The following is a 23961-nucleotide window of genomic DNA, read 5'->3' as shown; positions in this document are numbered from 1 at the left end:
TGGTTTCTGTTTTATAATACAGGTAATCCAGGGGTTACAAGAAATTATATCTGCGATCTAGGTCAGCAGATCTAGCAAACTAACAGGTCAACATAAATCATGTATTTTTTTATTTAAAATGTTCAGAATGTATATTTATAATTAAAAGAAACTGAACAAAGCAGTAAAAAATGAATACAAGTTTACATACATACATTTATAGAGCTAGTTCATTTAATTGTATCAGTCCTTCAATCAATATTTTTTAACTTATAGTTTGGTTTGGGTTTGGGGGTGCTCAAGTCAAGTTTCAAGCTGGAAAACAAGATAAATCTGTTGATTTTCAAAATCAAGGATTATATGAACACACAAACTCATTCAAAGGCCAATAAATTCTTGTTTTCTTTAAACAGGAACTCCTGAGATGACAATTTAAAGATGCATAAATCATGTTTCTAAAATAATGATGACAGAAGTTGTAGTTGCTGTATCTTACAGCCCAGGGAAGAGAAAGAATTTCTTAGATAATGTTGCTCTTTCTTTGCATGGCATTTGATCTGGATGTGTTGTCTTAAACTTCTTAATGACCTGTTTCAAAAATAAAAATAAATATTACAACATAACCAACCACACATAACCTCAAATGTTCAACTATATATATATATATATATATATATAGTTAGTCTAGACCTCTTAGTATTTGGTATTTGGTTGGTTTGTTATTGTCACTGACATGCATTATTACTGACAAGGAATAACAAGGAAGTAAAGTTAACCATTCAGTCAACTATCAAAAAAACACATTTCGGCATTGATGTCTGTTTTGCTAAAGAATGTGACTTTGCCTTTCTGAAGAGTTCCTCGATGTCATCCTGGTGAGCATGCTGATTAAATATTTCCACAATGTCTTGGATGAAATCTGAGCCTTTTTTTTTGTTTCTGTAGGACACAGTATCTGTATAGAGAATACAAATTAAGATACATTGTTTGACAGAACACCATCGCTTAGATACAAATCAAATAACACACAGTTTTAACACATTTTTTAAACAATACAGTATATCCATTATCCAGTAGTTAGCATTAAAGTGACCAACGTTTAACCAAAAACTAAAATCCTGTCATCATTTACACACCCTCATATCGTTCCAAACCTATGATGATTTTTTTCTACTGGTGAACACAAAATAAGATATTTTGAAAAATGTGGGCAACCAAACAGTTTCTGGTTCCATACTATGAAAGTCTATGGGGAACACCAACCGTTCAGTAACCAACATTCTTCAGATATTATTTTGTGTTTAGTAGAAGAATGAAACTCAAACAGATTTAGAACTTGAGGGTGATTAAACTATGACGGAATTTTAAGTTTTGAGTCAAATATCCCAGGTATGTCCCATGTACTCTATGTCACCACTATAATTTTTTTATATATGTTTCATGCAATATTATAGTAAATGGAGCGGAATGATAAGGAAATATTTACCTGGAGTACAGGATCTAAAGCAGCAGAAGTCTGTTTCACGGTGCTCTTTACTTCTGCTGCGTCTGGGCGCAGCGTCCGGGACATCCACACTGCCTTCTTTATCTGTAACATTAGGGCAAAATTTGCTAAAGCATGTTGCTAGAAATGGATGAGGCTATAACCAATCAAATAGGCCGACATTTTAAATAGTAGAACTTAAAAATGGTTTTTATTCTTTCTCAAATAGCATTTTGAAACTCACCGCCCCTACACGCCTGGATAAGGATGATTTTTGGCTTGTCCCGCAATCCAGCACAGTTCGGAGTGTTCAAGCTATTAAAAATGTAATCTGTTGGAAAAATGTCCTCTTCCTCTTCATTGTCGAAAGAGTCAAAAACCCCACAAATTCCATTGGCATCTCCATGGGACATCAAGACCACAAAGCAGCTGTCCGATTCAGTGTGTTCCTCTCGCTGGGCGAAGTCTCGCATGGCAGCAAGCATACCCTGAACATCAGACCATCAAGATCAAATATCAAAAATAAATAAAAAGTTGGCTACATTGGCTCAAATACACATAAATGCACCTGTGCACTGAGGTCTCTGAGTGTGATCACAGTGTAACCCAGACCTTTAAGCAGCACTTCCATACTCAGCTCATCCTTGTCTGCCCCAGTCCTGTCATCTAAGTTTTTAAATTCTACATTGTTGATAAGCAGTGCCAAACGTTTTCTCTCATGGGCTTTGTCTTTTACCTGGTATATCTTGACAAAGAAGAAAAAAGGTTTAACAAAAATATATATTTTATTCAATTGCACATAATATACAAACATAAAGACACAATTAATACAACATTTCTCTCATCATTAAGACAATTACCACAACAATATGTATTTTAGTGATAAAAATATTGATTTATAATAGCTATTTTCAAATATTGTGATATGTAAAACTTAACTTACATCGTCTCCCTGTTTTTTAAGCATTTTCATTTTAAACTCAGGATTGCATGGAATAAGGGGATCTGAGGTTCTCTGTTTGGATGCAACAGAATCATAATATGTTGTCAGAAAAGATTTTAAAACACATTTATTTGGTCAATTAAACTGGATTTTATTTACCACTCTCTGTCCACAGCCAGTATTTTCACATCGCACAGAATTATTGGTCGGCCCTTTCCATTGCCTGCAGCAGTTCCAGCAGAAGAAGTAAGTCCGTTTCAGGTTGGCCGTGCAGATAGTGCAGTTTACGCACAGGTTACTTCGATCTCGTCTTTCCACATGAGACTGACATCCTGGACACTGCAGCAATGACAAGCAGATGCATTTTGGACTGTCGTTTAGGAGGCCATATGCATGCATGCAACAGCAGACAAAATTAATGATCTTACAGCTTTAATGTCAAACAGCCTTCTAGCAACAAGGGCAGCGAGATTCTCCTCTAAGAATTCCCTTTGTTTGTCTGTCAGTGGTATCAGCTGACAGAGGTCCCGATAACAGAGCTTCCGACCGCAAGATTTCTTCTGAACCTCATCGAAACGAGGGCAGGAAAATTCAGTCTCTTTCTAGAAGACAAGAACCAGTTAAACATACATGTAGCACAGGAATCAAAGACAGTCAAAATGTAAACAGTGTAATATAGACCGACCTGTTTAAGATAATACTTGAAGCAAGCAACAACATAGTCTGTCGGCATTCGATGATCACAGGGCAATGCAACTGATAACAAAGACATTTAAAAATATATGAAGAACGTTCATAAACCAAATGCTGAAATCACGCTTTTCAATTTCAATTTATATTAGAATGCGGATTAATTTGATTCATGGGAACAGGTGTTTACTCACCAAAGTCCACTCTTTCATTTGATGGCCGTGCTTCAGAATTACGATCTGATTTCCCAATATGTTGTTTGTGGATATCTGAATTTTGAAAAACAATGATTCATATTTTTATTTTTATATTTCCTCTAAAAATTAGTTTGTGATGGTTTCACTTTCGGTTTTGCTATTGATGTTATTTTTATACATAGGCTATATATTATAGTCAAATAATCTTATTTTTATCATTATGTAGGCTATAACACATTATGAAAAGTCTTAATTGGAAAAAAGAAGAAGTAATAGTCAATACTCAAATGATGGACGAGGTTTGCTATCGCGGCGTCATTTTCCAAATCTTCTTCCCAGTTAACCTCTTCCGTCATTTTAACGTTTAAGTAGGCTACTAAACAGTGTAGTCGTGTATAGTATATGAAGTCACAATACGTTGCTTGCGTATTATGACTTTTAATGATTATTTTGATTTGATTGCCTACCAACTTGTTTTGTTGCTTCGCAAGTCCGAAATCAACTATCAGCTAGCTTCCCCTTAAACGATGTCCCATACAGTTGTGTGAAACTCGTGATTCTTTGTTGTAATTGGTGCTTTATCCCTTCTGTCATTCTACCTTTCTCCGCCCATCATCTACTGGGTGCGCGTGTCCGCTGAAGTGAGAGAGATGCCATCGGGAGCACCGGGACATTCCCGGACTGGTGGACCGGTCGAGTAGTGAGCCGATCGCCGATGCGAGGGATAATTCCCCCACATTAGGCACTGTTTTCGAATTACACCAAACTACTAAAGCGGTGCTACGCAATGCATCCGCCAGCCGCGCGCAAAAGTGCGGAACAGTCTCCCGCACAGCGCTGCGCTTGCGCCACAAAGTAAAGTGATAAGCAGTGCAAGTCTCTTCATCCATTCAGATGTGAGTGACACAGAATTGTTATAGTCGTGCGATATATGAGAACATAAAAAATCTGTAGTGATGCTGGCTGAAAAAAGCCTACATGAAGAGGTAAACTTGAAAACGCCAATACAAAGGCTTGTCAATTCAGCAGGACAGTATAATTTACCATGGTTTTACTTCTAGTGACCACCGTCTAATAGGCCTAATAATTCTAAGCAAGAACTTCTCTCTTTAGATGTTTAGTTCTGATTAATTTTAATAGAAGTAAAATATTGATTCAGTAAGAGCCAGATTAAAGATAAATATCAGTGCTTTATTTGGATTAGGTGTGTGTTATTTACAAATATTAAAGTTCTTAAAGGGATAGTTCACCCAAAAAATGTAAATTGCCATTTACTCAACATCATGCCAAACCGGCATGAATTTATTTCTAAAGTCAAGTGAAACATAAAAAAGAAGATAATTTGAGAAATTCAACACATTTTTGTCCATACAGTAGAAATCAAGGGTATAAGCAAAATGGTTTGGTAACATTCTACAAAATATCTTATTTTGTGTTCCACAGAAGAACGTAAGTTGGCAGGTTTGCAATCACACGAGGGTTAGGAAAGACAAAATATATAAGAATTAGGCTTCTTTTTTTCAAAATCATTACTGTCAATTGTATTTCTATCAAAAATGCATTTGCTTTGAATTTTGATAATATCTATCATTATTTGTTTCTGTCCTGCTTTATTTATTCATTTATTTACTCCAGTTGAAGTCCTTATAACCCAGCAGAACATTCACGGGGGAACTCGTGGGCTGGATATGTCCAAGGCCAAATTTTATCCCCAGTCCAGCCCTGCCTCCACGCTGCAAAATCCCGTTGCAGGAAGTATCATTCCCTTCCTAAATAATACAATCAGTGATTAAAAGCCTAAAATTAAACATCAAATTAAGATGAAACATAAAAAAAAACTTAAATTCAGGTGTATCTGTGAAGCACTTTTCACAATGAATATAATTCCAAAGAAACATGCTGAAATTATAAAGAGCTGAAATAACAGATGGGCTAGAACAACTTTTTCTTTAGGACTACACCACTGGTACTAAACTACAGATAAGTCGGGATCCCCCTGAAGTACCCTAATGATGTCCTCCTCAGTCAGCCAACAACATACGCAGACATCAAGCAAGCTTTGTATGGTTTTATTTGAAAGGGGGCGGCGCGAAAGCGAATTGTCCCTTTGCGCTTACCGTACTATGTGTTTGTTCGATCCAAGATGGCTGCGCTCAGGCGCAGAGTGGTCACAGAATGTCTTGCAACATGTATGTTTCGACAGACAAGCACAGCGAGCATTTCCACTTTTCCTACTGTTATAATAGGGAATAAGGTGAGTGGCATATTGATCGTTTTCAATTTGCTCCCCAATACACGTGCAAATGTACTTTAGTACTTCACATGACATGACTTCTGACAGAAGCTAAAGAGCATAGCTGAGGTTGTGCAGGTTAGAGCCGGTGTTTATGTCTCTTTACTTCATCTTCAAAACACTTAAAACTCGAACTAACATTAGGTTTAGTTTTCGCATAAAAACTATTTATCTGATTGTTGATTTTTTGATGAATGGCTATGTTGTCTGGAAAGCAAGGTATCCTGATCTGGGCTGTTTGGTGGAATCAATAAATACATTTTATACATTGTGTGTGTGTGTGTGTGTGTGTGTGTTTGTTTGTTTGTTTTTCTTTGTTTGTTTGTTTGTGTGTGTGTGTGTGTGTGTGTATTATGTACACTTAATATAGAATAACTACATAATGTGACTGCTTACTCATTTCCCTTACAATCCGTTTCGATGATTAAATTCTTTAGAGCTTAGATCGGTGCTTCTCAGCCAGGAGTCACTTTACATTATTAATGTAATTACTATAATAATTAATATATATATTACTATTGATATATTAACTTCCTAATATTAATTAATAACTAATCATCTAACATAACTAAAATGCAATGAAAAATCAAGATAAAGTTAAACTATTATCTTTACTAGACCAAAATCAGTAAGCTAAAGTCACCCCCACTGATGTATATAATAGATAAGTGGTCACCCCCCACCCAAAAAAAAAAAAACTTAGTATTCGAGTTCTTTAAAGCTTCTTCAGTCACAGTATGAATTCTAATTAATTAATTTACCTATACTGACACCCATTTCTGTTATTAATATATTCTACTTAATTGTAGTTACATTTCTGATAATATTATCTTATGTGGTGGGCCTTTGAATTTTGTGTTGGACAGTAGGGGGCTTTTAAATCAAAAAGGTTGAGAACAACTGGCTTAGATATTCTAGCAAAAGCACTTTTTAAATAAATCCTATTTTTCAAATTTAATAATTTTTTTTTTTTTGCATATCATCTCTGCCTGTTTATGTAGTTTATACTTTAAACTTGGAATGGTGTACTTTTAAAGTTTTGTTCTTCCATCAAATTGCTTATGTTAATTTGAATGTTGATATGATATATGACATAACAGTGTCTGCTAAATGAATAAACGTAAATATCCCAAACACCCTATTGTTTGCAGTTTTATTATTATTTGAAAAAGGCCTGTGTTTGATAGAATTCAGAAAAAAGTCAGTTTTTACTATCTTGTTGCAGTGGTTTGTACCGAGATCACATCTTCACACTGGCAGAGGAAGCAGGGGTCCACTAGTTAGGGCACTTCTCGGGTGTCCCAATCATGGCCAGTTCCTGCTGGTCAGCACTGTGGCGGTCAGACACAACAGCTCACAGGTCGGTTGCTCAAAAGGAGTTTAATTACAGTGGCAGAGTACTTATACTACTTCATATACACTTTTCCATTAATCCCAATTAGATTAAACAGGTCTCTGAATATTTTTTGTGAATTGACTTCTTTGATTGATTAAGAAGTATTTTGCTTATTTTACAGATGACAGAAACTGTGCAGAGCATTTCAACTTCATTTGAACCTGTAAATACTGCGATATCTGACCCAGTCTCCATTTTAAGTCCTTCTGCTGACCCCGCCCCCGCAGTCACGCCACCAATCACAGAGCAGGGGGCCGAGGCTCCTCTCACTGCATTGGATGTTCTGCAGGAGGTTGGAGCTGAAGCCAGTCTATCAGAGCTCGGCCTGGGGTGCAGCACACCTGTGGGCCTGATCCAGAATCTGCTGGAGTTTATGCATGTTAGCATTGGGCTGCCATGGTGGGGCGCCATTGTTGCAGGTAAATTCATTCAACATGAATTAGGCCGTTTTACAGCAACACAGACCGCTTAAATGAGCAAAAAAGCACATTATTCAAATAAATTTGTATGGTTCTCTGTAGAATAATTGTGCTCCTGTATAGCCAGTTGCATGTATTTATATTCTCTCTTATATAATATAATTTTTTTTTTATTATTATTGTTGTCTTTTTTTTAAATCAAATATTTCCGTTTTTTCTCCTCAGGCACCATTTTTGCTCGGTGTGCTGTGTTCCCAGTCATTGTAAAGGCACAGAGGGAAGCAGCCAAACTGTATAACGTCATGCCAGAAATGACCAAGCTCACCAACCACATCAACGAGGCCAAGCAGAGCGGTAACAAATTTGAATGTAGGTGTCTAAATTTCTAAACCTTGTTTTTTCTTCATATATATATATATATATATATATATATATATATATATATATATATATATATATATATATATATATAGTCATGGTGTATAAATGATCTTATCTCTTGCATTTTTTTCTGTCCTTTGACCTTTAATTTGTTCTCTCATTGTAGTCCCCAACTTTTAGTAGTGAATTACAATAATTTAATGATCAAATTTAAAATTATATCCTTTTTTCCCCCAGTTTCGAAAGCATACACTGACTTGATGATGTTTCAGAAGAAACATGATGTGAACCCTTTGCGTGGGTTCCTAGTGCCCATGGTACAGGTCAGTGAGTGTTTTGTTAAAGTGACCATCTGTTTAGGTGTCAAGATCAAATAACTAGGTTAGTTGGCTGCTGTTTAGTTATCATATATACCCTATTGATCCCCTTTACTCCTCAGGCTCCAATCTTCATCTCTTTCTTCATTGCCTTGCGTAAGATGGCATATCTCCCCGTACCAAGTCTGCAGACTGGAGGCGTCTGGTGGTTCACAGACCTAACTGCAGCAGATCCTTTTTACATTCTCCCCATTGCTGTGACTGGCACCATGTTTGCCATTTTAGAGGTAATTATTTAAGGAATGGTTCATGAAAATTGTGAAAAATTTGCCATTTACTGACTATCATGTCATTTCAAAAACATTTGGCTTACTTTGTGAAATGATCAAATATATTAAATATTTCGAAGAAGCTTTTTTCCTAACAATAAAAGTATGTCATGATGGATTTTTTTTTTTTTTACCATATTTCTACTTTTTTAATTTTACATTTTAAAACATAGATTTTGGTCTGTATTTCACACAAAGCTATTGTGTGGCATTAGAAAAATAAGTATTTGTGTGGACCACATAAACAGTGTTTTTTCCTGGAGCTTGACAGACATATTTTGGGGGTATTACAATTTTTTAAATGGTTACAATTATTTTTACAGCTGGGAGCTGAATCTGGTGTAGACAACCCCAATCTGAGGGCCATGAAGACTGTCTTCAGGATCATGCCCTTTGTGATCCTCCCTATGACGATTAGCTTCCCCACGGTCAGTCTCTCACAGTCTCTTTCCAAGTTTTTCAACTGTATTTGTTATGAAATCCATCTTGGCTTGTCATGCTGTAATGATTTAGTATCATTTGATCTGTGTGTTTTACAGGCAGTGTTCACCTACTGGATGACCTCTAACCTCTTCTCACTGGGTCAGGTGGCCCTGCTGAGGCACCCAGTCGTGAGAGAGAAGTTATGTATCCCAGAACGCATCACACACCCACCCTCAGCACTACCTCCCGATGAAGGTTTCATAAAAAGCATCAAGAAAGGTTTGGGTGAATTTAAGACTTGGTTATCTTCTGTAACAGTGTTGTTTTAGTATCAATTATGTATTGTGCTATCATAGCATTTATTAATATTTTGAATGAAATGTTATTTTTTATATTCCGATTATTGTACATTTTAGTCATTTTGATATGTGCATTAATGCATTTTATGTGCACTTTGTTTAATTTTTCTATAAAGCTTTTTATTTCAGTTTTCATTTTACTTTTTGTAATACTTCACCTTATTTCAGTTAGTGGCAAGGCAACATTGTTTATTTTAATTTTTCATCAGCTTTATTTCAATAGTAATAACAGTTTACTGTATCTGCATCATTTCTCTTTGTCTTATACACTTTATGTAATGTTTCTGTATTCGTTCACCTCAGGATGGAAGAATGCACAGTTGGCTCAGCAGCTGGAGGAGAGAGAAAGAAGAATTAAAGGACACCTGGATCTGGCAGCCAAAGGTGAGGGTTTGCTCTCCGTAGTGCACTGCCTATGCTGTCTAATGCTCAAAAGACTGGGCTCAACAAGATTATATCAATGAATTTCAAAGAAGTTTGTTACCAAAGCAGCATTGATTTGATTAAAAATACAGTAAAAATACAGATCAAAAATTTTATTATTGTGAAATGTTATTACATTTTATAATAACTGTTTCTTATTTATATATATTTTAAAATGTCTTTTTTTTTCTGTTATCTGTGATGCGAAGCTGTCTTTTCAGCATCATTACTCCAGTCTTCAGTGTCACATGATTCTTCAGAAGTCATTCTAATATGCTGAATTGGTGCTCAAAAAACATGAATGAATAGAAATGTGATTAATAGAAAGTTAAAAATAAGTCTTATGCAACATATCTTTACTGTCAGTTTTAATGAATTTAATGTGTCCATCTTGAATAAACATTTCTTAAAAAAAAAAAAAAAAAACATCTTACTGACCCGAACATTTGAAATTAGATTGATACTTTTTGGTATTGAATGAAATTTAAGAGTGTAAGGATAAATGCTTGTACCTCTGTTGGCATACTATAAATGTGTAAACACTTGTGAAGCTATATATTCGTTTTTTTTTTTTTGTCTGTTCACAATTTTCAATTTATCCCTGCCCTTTTTTTTTAAAGGTCCTCTGAGGCAGACTTTTACCCATAACCCCCCCCAACAGTCAGCAGCACCAGTGTCAACAGGAAAATCAAGTCATTCCAAGGAAGACAAGAAGAGGCCCTGGGAAGAGACGACTGGTTAAGACCTTAAAGGAGAATTGTGATGGTTTTGTACATATGTATTGAGAATGACTTAGGGATGAGTGGAACAATTAAGACTAAGTAAGTGTTTAATGGAAATGGTGTTGTGCTGGGTTTTCTTGCTATTACAGAGCGATCATATTGCCTTACCATTCTCTCCGTTCATTAACATGCATACACACTCATACAAATGAATATCTCTTTAGTAGTTTTCACCCACTTAACATTAATAGTTATGTGTCCCTTTATGATCAACATACACAGGTTTTGGATTATTTGTCCTTTATTTAATTAATTTTTCTGTTGTTATATTCAACCAGTTATTTATTACAAATCCAGAATAACACTGCATTGGTTATTTCAGTCTTTAAAAAAAACATGGAAAATATTGCTTTCAATATTCATATACACACTTGTAAAGATAAAGATGTTGTACTGGCACTGGCATTTCCTTTCTTCAACAAACAACAATGTCTTAGACTCTCAGTGTACAAGCATCTACATTTAAGTGTGTATGAATTAATGTGCAAGAATTTGGTTTATAACTGTTTCAAAGCAATTGGACAAATGTCTCTAAATTATTTCTCTGTGATCAGTGCTATAATTTTATCATTTTACCAAGCCCCGCAACAACCTCAAAATCCAAGTTTCTTCACATGCAAGGACTTGGTTTACTGTTCCCCATCAGTCCAGCATTCAACTGATCAAAACGTAGTATAAATATCTCTAATAAATATAAAGGACTTGCTTTGACATAGGGGAAGTTTTTACACTCAATCTAAAATGATATCCGTGTAAACCAGTTTAAAATGAGTTTAATTACATCAGCAGCTTGTGTGTTGCATGTCAAGTTGTGGGTCCAGAGATTTATTCCGGTTTTCTTGTCAGGGCTTCATCCTTTTCCTCTTCTACTCTGCCTTTTCCCCCTCCGTGTCCATCTCCGTAAGAACACAGTAGCACACCTTCTGAATGAGAATACCTGAAGATGCTGGTGAAGAGGAAACGAAAATAGACATATCAGACACCTATCAGCTTTAGGAGCAATGAACTGTAAACCTAAATTACTTTAAGAGACTTACCAATAAACTTCCTGAGCCACATAGGCCTATGTGTGGCAGGTAGATGGCAGCACAGGAAGTAGAAAGGGACTCCCGATAAGGCAATGGCAATGCCAATTAATGAGTTGATAGTGTCGCTATATAAAGGCACCACCACAAGAAATACTGTGCAGAGGCAGAATATAATTGGGAAGAACAGGCTGAGCTGAAAGAAAAAGAAAAGGTAAGATAAAGGAGTGATAATTATTCAGTGGTTCTGCTTGAAAAAATTATTTCTGTTAGTAGTTCATCACACACAGCACAAGTCATATTTATTTTATACTAGTCAAAGTCAATGGGAACCACCAACTGTTTGATTACCAGCAATCTTCAAAATATCTGTATGAGTAAATGATGACAATTTTCATTTTTGGGTGAACTATCCCTTTAACTTTTGTATTGAAATGCATGAACATTATGGAAATAAACATATCGTTTTTCATAAATATTACATACCTTTAAGATCACACAGTACAAAAGGTACACAGTATGAAATACCATTTACTTGTTTAATATTTAAGATTCTTACCAAACACCCTTTGACCAGACCTTCTAACGTAAAATTGCATATATTTTATGATTTATTAATATATTTATGGTATATAATACATTAATATTTATGATATATAATAACAATGCATATAATACAACAGCAAGATGCCAGATATTTACATGTCACAACTGTGACTTTATTACTCATAATTGCAATTTTCTAGGCTTTATCACAATAGCAACTATATATCTCACAATGTGACTTTAAATAACACAGTGAGACTTTTATTTCCATCTTTTGTTTTTTCCTGAGGCAGAAACTGTTTTTTCCTGAGGCAGAAACTGGCTTCCATAAGAAACACTTGAGTGTTGCATTGGTTTGGCTGAAATAAAAAATAAAGCGTAGCTGGATTTAGCGTTCTCATTATTTGTGCTTACCTTTAGTGGTCTTGGTCTGTCTGGTTGTTTCCGTCGCAGGTACAGCTGTCCCAGGATCGACAGACCCACAAAGAACCAGTAGCTGAAGCTGTAGTAATTAATCAGTTTAAAGACATCTTCCACACACAGGTACACAAGAGCCATGGCACCCTGTCACACAACAAGACATTAGTGAGATTAACATCTGAGAACAGCTACACTAGATTTAAAGATATTAATGATGACTTTAAAGACATTGAATACAGATAAATACATCATTGTAAGAGGAAAAAACAGGATTGAAATAGAACATTAGCACATGTAATACAGCATGTTATGACAGAAGTGGAGATGGGAACTGACATTGAAGAGTAGGGCAGGGATGGGGGTGAAGCGGGTGACGTGAATCATGCACAGGTAGTCTGGCAGGTGGCCCTCTCTGGAGCCCACGAAGAACAGCCTGAGTGGAGATATGCAAATGAGAAATGAGTAGAGAATGAAAATGGCCCCTGAGATGAAATAATGTGGTGATTCAGATGGCCACAATGACACGGATTAAACTACACACGTTAGACTACTCACCTTGAAGCAGCCACTATTGAAGCGTTTAATCCCCCAAAGCAGGAGAAGGCAACAGCGACTGGTATTGTCCAATTAAAATACCCAAATACCTGGTCTGCAAATGTCTGTGAATTAAAACTTTTATTAGCCTTTAGAGACTATTGTACCAATTTTCTCTTTTCTTTTTACACTACTGTACACTACTGTTCAAAAGTTTGAGTTTGATTATTATTTATTTATTTTAAAGAATGAACACTTTTATTCAGCAGGGAAGCATTAAATTGATCAAAAGTTACAGTAAATGCACTTACAATAATATAACAAAAATGATATTTTGAAATAAATGCTGTTATTTTTAACTTTCTGTTTACAAAAGAAGACGAAAAAATAATATTATATTAAGCAAAATATTAGAATGATTTCTGAAGGATCATGTGACACTCTAGACAGGAGAAATGACTGCTGAAAATACAGCTTTACCATCACAGAAATTATACAAATAAAAATAAAAAAGTTTAACACAGAAAACGGTTATTTAAAATTATAATTTTATATCACAAAATTAATGTTTTTACAAATAAATGCAGCCATGGTGAGAACTTTGTGGACTTCAAAAACTAAAAATCTTACAAACCCCAAACAGTAGTGCATGTAGTTATGTTATTTTATTGTACTTTTTAAAAAAAATTTATAAAAGCAAAATTTTGAATAGCTTAAAGATGAATCTATATTGATGAACAATTTTGATGCCCACCTCAGATTACTCACCACAGCCACGGCGTCACTGTCCAGGATGGCAGGAATGGGCAGGATTGTATAGTAAGCCAAATTGGTAAGAATGTAGATCACTGTGACAATGGGCATGGAGATGGCAATGGCCAGCGGGAGATTTCTGCAAAATACGATGACCACCAGAGAGCAGCAGAAAGCATTATAATGCATACAATTCCTGGCCTGTAAACCTTTACAATTAAGCCTACAACTCTCAGACGGTGTTAATTTTGGCAGGCATTTTTGATTTAGTCTTAGTCTTAGTCTTGAGACGAAATTGCTTAAAGGCAGGGTAGGTAAAAAAAAAATGTATAAAAAACTTTTTTTCCAAATTTGTTTAAACTTTATTTATATATCAATACATAATTAAAATGTAAGTACTCTGAAAAAGAAAGTATAAAAATCGAGTGACTGTAGACCTCTCACGACTGTTTTAAAGACAGCTCATTATTTCCATTCACTCCACCCCCTCCCTTCTGGGCTCCTTCCAAAGCCTCTACTATGGCTCGCTAAGTAATGTTATGTTAGCTATATTACGCAGCTACGTGTGCTAATGACACATGCTTCATGAAAAAAATATGTATGATCAAAATACAAAAAGAAAGATTTACCTGTCCAGCAGAAATAAAGCCATCAAGGAGTCACTTTTCAGCCCCTTGAGTTCCCTCAGTTCTCGCCATCGCTGGAAAGCCACGCCGATTTTAACTCGCGTTTTATTTCTTTGTTTATCCAAAGACTTTTTGTTCATTGCCTTTTCTAGTACTGTTACTGTCTTCCTTTTTTTGCCTGGTTTGCCTTCACTAACTGCATAGGCTGGTACGGTGAATTTTGCTTGCTGTTTCTCTGCCATTGATTTGCTATTCCTAGGATCCGTGCCTGTTGAATTCCTCAAATCAAACGTGCGCGCAAGTGGGCAGGTCATGTGTGGCAAAAAGGTGGTTGCCATGGTTGCGAGAGAGTGACAGTCGCCTAAGCCAATCCTATGTTTCGCCCGAAATGGAAATAATGAGCTGTGTTTAATACAGATTAAACGGTCTAGAGTCACTCGATTTTTATACTCTTTTTATCAGAGTACTTACATTTTAATTATGCATTGATATATATAGAAAGTTTAAACAAATTTGGAAGAAAGTTGTTTATACATGTATTACCTACCCTGCCTTTAATAGTCTTAGTCACATTTTAGTCATTTGAGTCTTTCATAGTTTTAGTCTAGTTTTAGTCAACGAAAAAATTCATTGCATTTTTGTCAACTTTTAGTCATTACTTTTAGTCAATATTTTGGTAGCTATTTTATATTTAGTTTTCAAATTGAAATAATCCTTAATTCCTCAGTCTTTAGACCAAATCAATTAAGCTTATGAGACTTTTTGGGGTGAACTATCCCTTTAACAGAAGTGAAAAAGGAGCAACTTATAAATAAATAAATAAATATATATATATGCATCTATATGCTATAGATGCTGATTAGACGGCATGATTATTGCACAGGTGTGCCTTAGGCTGGCCCCAATTAAAAGGCCACTATAAAATGTGCAGTTTTATCACACAGCACAATGCCCAAGATGTTGCAAGTTAGAATTGAACTCACCATGAACAGACACCCGGAGCAGTGGGCAGCTATATATCCAGCACCCGGGGAGCAACTGGGGGTTCAGTGCCTTGCTCAAGGGCCCTTCAGTCATGTGTACTGAGAGTGGAAGAGAGCACTGTTCATTCACTCCCCCCTACCTACAACTCCTGCCAGCACCGAGACTTGAACCAGTGACCTTCTGGTAACTAGTCCAGCTCTCTAACCATTAGGCCCCAAAGTGTTAAACCTTCCCTTATGCTCAATGGCAAAGGGTTGCCGTGAACCAGATTCGAACCGGGGTACTAACCACTATACGATCACGGCGTGCCACTGGCTTTGCCTCACTAATCACTTAGAAAGCATGATTATTTCACAGGTGTGCCTTAGGCTGGCCACAAGAAAAGGTCACTCTAAAATGTGCAGTTTTACTGTATTGGGGGGTCCGGGGGGTCCATGTTTTCAGCTTCCAGGAATTGTGTACAGATCCTTGTAACATGGGGCCATGCATTATCATGATGCAACATGAGGTGATGGTCGTGGATGTATGGCACAACAATTGGCCTCAAGATCTCATCATGGTATTTCTGTGCATTCAAAATGTCATCAATAAAATGCACCTGTGTTCGTTGTCCATAACATACGCCTGCCCATACCATAACCCCACCGCCACCATGGGCCACTGGATCCACAATGTTGACATCAGCAAACCACTCTCCCACACTACCATACACGCTGTCTGCCATCTGCCCTGTACAGTGAAAACTGGGATTCATCCGTGAAGAGAACACCTTTCCTAAGTGCCAGACACCATCGAATATGAGCCACTCAGGTTGATTACAATGACAAACTGCAGTCAGGTTGAGACGAACATGCAAATGAGCTTCCCTGAGACAGTTTCTGACGATTTGTGCAGAAATTCTTTGGTTATTCAAACCAATTGTTGCAGCTGCTGTCCGGGTGGCTGGTCTCAGACGATCTTGGAGGTGAAGACACTGGATGTGGAGGTCCTGGGCTGGTGTGGTTACACGTGGTCTGCGGTAGTGAGGCCGGTTGGATGTACTGCCAAATTCTCTGAAACGCCTTTGGAGACGGCTTTTGGTAGGGAAATGAACATTCAGTTCACAGGCAACAGCTCTTGTGGACATTCCTGCAGTCAGCATGCCAATTGCACGCTCCCTCAAAACTTGCAACATCTGTGGCATTGTACTGTGTGATAAAACTGCACATTTTAGAGTGGCCTATTAATTGTGGCAATAATGTGCAATAATCATGCTGTCTAATCAGTATCTTGATATGCCACACCTGTGAGGTGGATGGATTATCTCAGCAAAGGAGGAATGCTCACTAACACAGATTTGGATAGATTTGTGAACAATATTTGAGAGAAATAAGTCTTTTGTGTACACAGAAAAAGTCTTAGATCTTTGAATTCAGCTCATGAAAAATGGGGAAAAACAAAAGTGTTGTGTTTATCATTTAGTTCAGTATAGATAGATAGATAGATAGATAGATAGATAGATAGATAGATAGATAGATAGATAGATAGATAGATAGATAGATAGATAGATAGATAGATAGATATACTTTTGAACCATTTAATGCATCCTTGCTAAAATAAAAATATTAATTTCACTTATAGATAAATTACCTCTCAGGATTTTTGATCTCCTCTGTGACAAAGTTGAGCGTGTCCCATCCAGAGTAGGAGAAGAGAGCAGAATATAATGCCAGAGCCACATCACCTGGATCCTGAGATGAACCTGAGAACAGCCCTTCAAAATTCTGTGTGTAACCTAGACCACAAACACACATGAACCAGCATAATCAGATTATATTATATATACAGATACAAAGTTAAAACCATTATACAGGAGTAAAAAGTTTCCTGTAGTGGCTTTACCCTGGAATATCTTGACCAGGCCAGTGATGATGACAGCGATGAGGGCAATGACCTTTGCGTAGGTGAAGAAGTCCTGAACACGTGTTCCATACTTCACATAGGCACAGTTTACAAAGGTCAGCAAGCCTGCAGAACAAACACAGGTGAAGATGAAACAACTGTTTTTAGATATATATATTTTGCAACTGGCATAGGCCCTGTTGTTTTTGTGCTCAAGGTGGATATGTACGAGGATATATTACTGTCATCATTTAATCACTCTAATGTCATTGTAAACCTGTATGCATATATTTTTCTGTTGAAAATATTTCATTTTGAAGAATGTTGATTAACAGTTTTGATTCCCATTGACTTCAGTTGTACCCCCCCCCCCCCCCAAGGAATCCAATGGGAACCAAAATGGTTTAGTAACCAACATTCATCAAAATATCTTCTGTGTGTTCCACAGAAGAAAGCAATTCATACACGCTTGGAACGACATGAGGGTGAGTAAATGATGACAGACTGTTTGTTTTTGGGTGGACTATCCCTTTAAGGATCCACATGGGTGTTCTTGTGAATTGGAGCCTGAGTCTAGTCACAACATCACTGCCATAACACAAAATGGATACGGTCTTCCCCTGTTTTCCAAGAGGATCAACGATCTTCAGGGGTCAGTTTGCTCTGACCCTGGAATGTCTTGATTTGTGTGAGAGGTTCAGACAAAGGGAGCGTGTGAGCGAGTGTTTGATCATGTGTATGTCTTTTGTAAGGTAGTCTTCCTGGCTTGAGGAAACAGAGCTGCTGACTCTAGCACTCCTGCTGGTTGTTTTGCAAAGAGTGAAACAGCTTAGGACAGCACTAAAGTTTGCGTGTGTGAGCGGGATATTATTATTTTTCTGTTGTACAGAAAGTCCAGCTGTAGGCACCTGCTCTTTGATACTGTATTCCATGAACCATTTGAGAGTCTGACACTTTAAATAACAGGGAAAAAACTATATAATTCATGGATGTTACAATTCTCTATCACACAAACCCTCGCCGGTGTCTTTTAAGCTTGGGTTACATTCCAAAAAAAATGTTTTCTAGCCCTGCTCCAACTTCATGTTATCTCTTATAGCTGCTATCAATGTTGCCTCAAGTTCATAAACTGCTCGCACGCCCATTTCTAATCTAGAGTCTCTCTGCTTAAGGAGACCAGATAGCACACAGGCATATACGTGTCTCATTCCTGCATGGTTATGTCCTCTTTTATAATTAATAATAAAATATATATATATAACTAACATCATTCAGTTCCACTGTATAGAAACCATATATAATTATGTGTTTCATGTGGTTAGCATGACATGAGTATGTATGTCAAAATGTTCATTTTTGAGGTGAACTATTTCTTTTTTGTGGAATATGGCCATGTTATAACATGATTATATTTTATTTTATATAGGCTTCTTAATTAAATGTAAATATTAAGCGTGCTTAATGGGATAGTTAACCCAAAATGAACATTTTTTCATCATTTACTCACTCCCATGTCATCCCAGATCCATTTCAGATATTCTTTCTGTCTGTGTAAGATAAATGGGAGAAAAGAGAGAGAGAGAGAGAAATGATTTATTTTTTTTTTTTTAACAATGGAAGTCAATGGTCACCAAACTGTTTAGCTACCAACACTTTTCAAAGTAAGTCATAAAGGTTTGGAATGACATGAGAACAAGTAAATGATGACAGAATAATTTTTTTTTGTTGAACTCTTTAAATAGGAAATAATATTTACATTGTAAATATTACTGTCCTTTATAATAGAGATAATCAGAAGAAAGTATACATTGTATTTGTGAGGAAAGTGTATCTCTGGCATAAGATTTTAGATGAGACAACTATTTTTCTCCTCTCAACATGCTTTTGGCTCTATTCCAAACTGAGCTGACATTAGCTATTAGTCATGAGGGCAAGACTGTTAATCAGAAGGACTTTACCTTCCAGAAATCAGCAGCTTCTTGTTATTGCTTTTTATCTTACAGTGAAGCGTGCATGTGAATGTTGCAATCAGATTAACTTAAATTTTTTGGTATTGCTTAAATACATTTTATGAATGTCAGACTATTTCAGGTCATGGATTCACTACTAATGAGCTGATGACCTGATTCTGGTGTGTTTGATTAGAGGGGGTCAATGCAGGACCAGGGTTGAAAACCACTGATCTAGGTCGGTTTTCAGTCCTGGACCCACCGTTCTGCACATTTTGCATGTCTTACGATTTAAATCATCAGCTCATTAGGTGAGAGCTCCATGAGTTCATCTGAGCCTGCCAGATAAGGGAGACATACAAAATGTGCAGTGAGGTGGGTCCCCAGGACCAGGATTGAAAACCATTTATCTAAATTACATGTGTGAAAAAAATTCAGATTCAAATTCTGAAGCATTTCAAGAACTTCCAGTTCAATTGTCATTTTTTGTTTCAGTTTGCATTTTTTTGTGCAATTGTGCATGTCTGGGCTGAGCGAGACGAATCACGTGAATGCAACCCTCCACATCAGCAGCACTCGTCTGATGCATTCTGATGCCTTTTAAGTTCCATTGCTCAAATTTTGTTCTTGATGACTTGAAGTATGCAAACCTTCACAGATAACCTATAAAAGCAACTCCCAATCATATACACACACACATCCTAATGCATCAACTCACATATGCAGGCTGCAGCCAGCAGACGATTGGCCACGTAGGGTGCTATACATGTGGAGAAGATGGGCTGCACCATGTAGTTGGAGAAGGTGATGGCTATCACAGCCTGACTGGTGGGCTCGATGATCAGAAGAGAAGTCCATAGACGAATGAAAGCCAAAAAGCCTCCAAATGCCTCCAGGATGTAGGCATAGCTGGCACCCGACTTGGTGATGGTGGTCCCGAGCTCGGCATAACAGAGTGCCCCGAACACAGAGAAGATCCCACCAACTGTCCACACTACCAAAGACAACCCATAGGAGCCGCTATACATCAGTACGCCTTTGGGTGAGACGAAGATCCCAGAGCCAATCATGTTTCCCACGATGAGACACACACCATTGAGCAAAGATATTTCTTTTTTCAGTTTCATGGACTCCTGTGAGCCATTTGCCTTCAGGTTTATGTTGGACACCTCTGAGGACTGCTCCTCTGTGGGTGCAGGGCTGTAAGACGCCATTGTTTTTAAGGGCCGATAGGTTGGATGATTAAAAAAAAGACTATCTAGACCAGTTCTACATTCAGGTACAAGAGTTTAAAGAAGGTCTGAAAAGTTCCCCGCTAATTCTTGAGATCTTCAGGAGACATCTGGGAGATACAGAAGAAGAGTGTTCAGTATTCACACACATGCAGGCACATTTAATAATCTCCAAAGAAACAGGGCAATCATAAAGAGCTTACACTCTTGCTATTCAAATGTACACATAGCTATTACGGATCCATTAGACGCCATGGCAAATGGCTTTTTAAAAGTGTGTAAACAGAGCTGCACAGAGAAAAAGGTCTACATGTAAGAAAAACATCCAGCTTGCTCATATTCCAATACTGCGTGAGAACAGGATTGGTGTGTCTTAGCCAACGGCTAACAGCCATCCCTGACGTGGACATTGATCAACCTGATCTATAGTCAACCAAGACCAAGTATAGGGATTTTTAATAAGTCAAGTCCAATTCAGCTCTCTCATTTTATCTCTCGCTCTCTCAGGCTTTTAACATGGTGCATCAGCATGCTGATATATCACATGCTCCTTAAGGTTCAGTGGTCTCAAAAGAGCATAGGCTGGGAAACATCTTTACATGACAGTATGAAAATTATGCACATACAGGCACATGTCTAGTTAATTGACAGCTTGTATATTTGAAGCTCAAAGTTGAGTGACACTGATGCTGACTATGCCAAACTGTACGCTGACAAAGGCCTAATATTGGCACAGGTTAACTAATAAGATAACATCATGAAATCAGAATGGAAAGTGAATGGGGATTTTGCACTGGATGTGGCTATCTAACATTATACATTAGGCCTGTAGGATTCTGGGTGACCTAATTGTTTAAATTCAAAAATTTAAAAAGGTAGTTTAAAATTTTTTAGAAATCATACTTAGAATTTAAAATTGTTGCACGCAATTATATTGGGCCCTTGGAATAATTCTCACCTTTCACACACTAACTCCAGCAGTCGTATAGATCTGATTAAAAGTCCTAGGTAATGGTCGGGAAGGTCTTATCACAAAAAAAGAAGGCTGCATTCAGGAAAGACCAAAAGAGATAGAGAGGATGATTAAAGAACTGAGTTAGTGAGTGGACAGTAGGTAATTACTGCACGTGATAATTAAACAGCCACACCAATGCAAGATCTTTAGGGACCGGAGAGCAAGGTTCAGGACATGCTGATAAGTGCTCTGAAAAAAATGACTATAAAACGAAATCACTCAAGGTTACAGCCTAAGCCACTATAGCCTTGCTGTAAAGCAGAATATTAAGTGAAAATTATTTTCATCAGTGCATTATGTAAACTAATTTGTTTAAACTAAAGGTTAATGTTTATAATAAATTAATGATAATTATGTACAAAGTCCATTTAAAACATGTAAGCATACAATATGCATTTTCCCAATGAGTTATGTGTAATTTAAAACTTAATGAAATAATAATTCTGGCTTTAAATGACGGCAAACACGCAAGAGCTGAGTGGAATAGTTTTGTATTACCTTTTCCTCCAGGTGCTGAACTGGCATCAGGATGCTGATGCTTTATCTGCCGTTCATTTTCGTAGACACGCTCGAGGTCGATTTGCAGCTCATGTTTATTTCGCCGTGTGAGATCTCAGTCATACGGTCTCGGCTCGCGCTTGAGTTCCCTTCCGTTCAGTTTGTGCGCTCGAGTAGTTTGAGGTAGATTGATGAACTTCTGCTCTCAGTGAGTCAAATACAGATTGCAAACACAGCGAGTAAGGGGAGGAGAAAAGGGACAGAGCACAGCTCTCTAAACTTTTGAACCATTAAATTTATAGTATATATTATATATACTAAAATATACTAGTACAATATAAATACATATGTGCATATATGTACCGCATTAAGCTAACTGAGACTTGTTATAGCACTTGCATATCATTGCTTTTTGGCTGATTTTGATTGCTTCCATTGTCCTCATTTGTAGGTCACTCTGGATAATAGTGTCTGCTAAAATGACTAAATGTAAATGTAGATATAGTATACATTTTGAATTAGTTTTTTGTTTACTTTTAAATATTAAGTAATTTTATGTACTTTTGTCATATTATTTTTTAAATAATTGATAGGCTATATACATTTATATGAATTCAGTGTATTAAATAAACAACTGGACATCTCTGATAATATACTTACAAATAGTAATAAAATATACCCTGAGAAATATTCACTTGGGTAAAATGTGAAAACTAGCCCCGAAGTCATCTACATGAGTAAAAAAAAAGACCAATGAAATAAGATGATATTACAGCTTATAGCTTTTGCTTTGGAGATGTTCGAAAGAGAAGATTAAAATCCCTTTCAAACAGTTTATGATTGGCTTGCATTTCAGACACCTTGCCTTATGAATGTTGTAATTCTACTCAAATATACAATATAGTATTCTGTAACTCTCTAAATGACTGGATTATTTACAGTACACACCTGTGTATGTGTCTCCACCGTGTGGTCAAAATAGGATGTTACACCACATCCATTTTTTCTGACTTGCAAAGCGCTTTCCAATTGCTGCTGTTTTTACTACTACTTCAGTACTTTAGATGTTATCTTTTTATATTATTGCAACCAGATTTTTTCTTCTAGTTTTTATTTTTGGAACTAGTTTTTGACTAGATATTTACTAAACTCCCGTAAAAAAAAAGTCTGAATTAACATCATAAAAGTAAACATAAACAAAATGCTGTTGTACAGTCATTTACAAATAAACTGTGGAGTTATTGGTTTATGAACCACCTGAAGTGCCGAGCCTAGATGGAAAAAAGCTTTACATCCACTGATTTCAAATTCATCTTTTAAAGATCTTTGACAACTCACTGCAGAAACATTCATCACGTCTTGATGCTTTTTTGGCCTCTTAAGATGCTACATTTTGGCACATTTTTTGGCATTGTCTCTTGAAGATTTCCTTATTTTTGATTGAAACATGTCTTTATCCCTTCCTGAATGCATGTCGACAAACTTCTACCACATGCCTTGTTTCTGGCTCATTGTTCGTCTCCCTCTCAACCTCAAAATTTCTCTCCTTGGTTACAGGTTGTCATGGTTTCAAGGGCCTGGCAGAGGCAGGATTAGGAGCCATTTTAGGGACAGCTGGCCGGGTCGGTCTCCACCTCCCCTTCATCCCGCGCAGAGACGCTCAGGGGGGATGAGGGGGGACATTGTGCGAGGATTAGAGCTTCCTGTGTGTCAGCCGCATTACACAGGGGGGGGGGGGGGGGGGGTGGAAAGAGAGTGAAAGAGGCAAAGAATGAAAGAGAAAATGAAAGAGCGAGCATATGAAAGAGAGCATGACAGAAAGCAAGAGGGTGTTTGAGGGGAGGGAGTGAAGTCTGTACAGCTGCACACTCAATTGCATTACACAAGTGTGTGTGTGTGTGTGTGTGTGTGTGTGTGTGTGTGTGTGTGTGTGTGTGTGTGTGTGAACAAACACACACACACGCAACATACACAGCATACACACATACAGCCATCAACATTCACACCATCAATCTGGGAAACTAAAACATTAAAGGAAGCAGACTTTTTTTTAATGGGGGGGGGGGCAATTGATAAAGAACAAA

The 23961-nt window shown here is 37.0% G+C and overlaps 3 protein-coding genes across 4 annotated transcripts; 1 reads left to right on the top strand and 2 right to left on the bottom strand.

Annotated features, from left to right (window-relative positions):
• Positions 1 to 257: 257 nt before the first annotated feature.
• casp23 (caspase 23, apoptosis-related cysteine peptidase) lies at positions 258 to 3657 on the bottom strand. The gene is made up of 11 exons (XM_059502308.1): positions 3576 to 3657; positions 3290 to 3364; positions 3091 to 3161; positions 2834 to 3007; positions 2565 to 2744; positions 2406 to 2477; positions 2031 to 2207; positions 1707 to 1950; positions 1466 to 1567; positions 825 to 934; positions 258 to 567 (listed from the first exon to the last, which is right to left on the bottom strand). The coding sequence occupies exons 1-11, from the start codon at positions 3646 to 3648 to the stop codon at positions 472 to 474; spliced, it is 1374 nt and encodes a 457-aa protein (XP_059358291.1). The 5' UTR covers positions 3649 to 3657; the 3' UTR covers positions 258 to 471.
• Positions 3658 to 5398: 1741 nt separating this feature from the next.
• On the top strand, positions 5399 to 10471 carry LOC132102747 (mitochondrial inner membrane protein OXA1L-like). Its single transcript, XM_059507383.1, has 10 exons — positions 5399 to 5546; positions 6811 to 6945; positions 7103 to 7400; positions 7626 to 7769; positions 8019 to 8104; positions 8221 to 8385; positions 8751 to 8855; positions 8967 to 9129; positions 9513 to 9593; positions 10253 to 10471. Exons 1-10 carry the CDS (start codon positions 5436 to 5438, stop codon positions 10372 to 10374), a joined length of 1410 nt encoding a protein of 469 aa, XP_059363366.1. The 5' UTR covers positions 5399 to 5435; the 3' UTR covers positions 10375 to 10471.
• Positions 10472 to 10697: 226 nt separating this feature from the next.
• Positions 10698 to 22073, bottom strand: LOC132102732 (Y+L amino acid transporter 2-like). 2 transcript variants are annotated; one of them, XM_059507364.1, is made up of 10 exons: positions 21878 to 22073; positions 19851 to 20474; positions 17184 to 17309; positions 16932 to 17076; positions 13708 to 13831; positions 12961 to 13064; positions 12742 to 12838; positions 12400 to 12549; positions 11452 to 11635; positions 10698 to 11360 (listed from the first exon to the last, which is right to left on the bottom strand). In XM_059507364.1, exons 2-10 carry the CDS (start codon positions 20344 to 20346, stop codon positions 11281 to 11283), a joined length of 1506 nt encoding a protein of 501 aa, XP_059363347.1. In that variant the 5' UTR covers positions 20347 to 20474; positions 21878 to 22073; the 3' UTR covers positions 10698 to 11280. The 2 variants fall into 2 exon arrangements, with proteins under 2 accessions (XP_059363347.1, XP_059363354.1); XM_059507371.1 differs by lacking the exon at positions 21878 to 22073 and adding an exon at positions 21323 to 21641.
• Positions 22074 to 23961: the final 1888 nt, after the last annotated feature.

The sequence above is a fragment of the Carassius carassius genome, chromosome 2 (genome assembly GCF_963082965.1).
Source record: "Carassius carassius chromosome 2, fCarCar2.1, whole genome shotgun sequence".
Classification (NCBI taxonomy): Eukaryota; Metazoa; Chordata; class Actinopteri; order Cypriniformes; family Cyprinidae; genus Carassius; species Carassius carassius.
The sequence above is the reverse complement of the archived record's forward strand: the minus strand, read 5'-3'. Positions and strand labels throughout refer to the sequence as shown.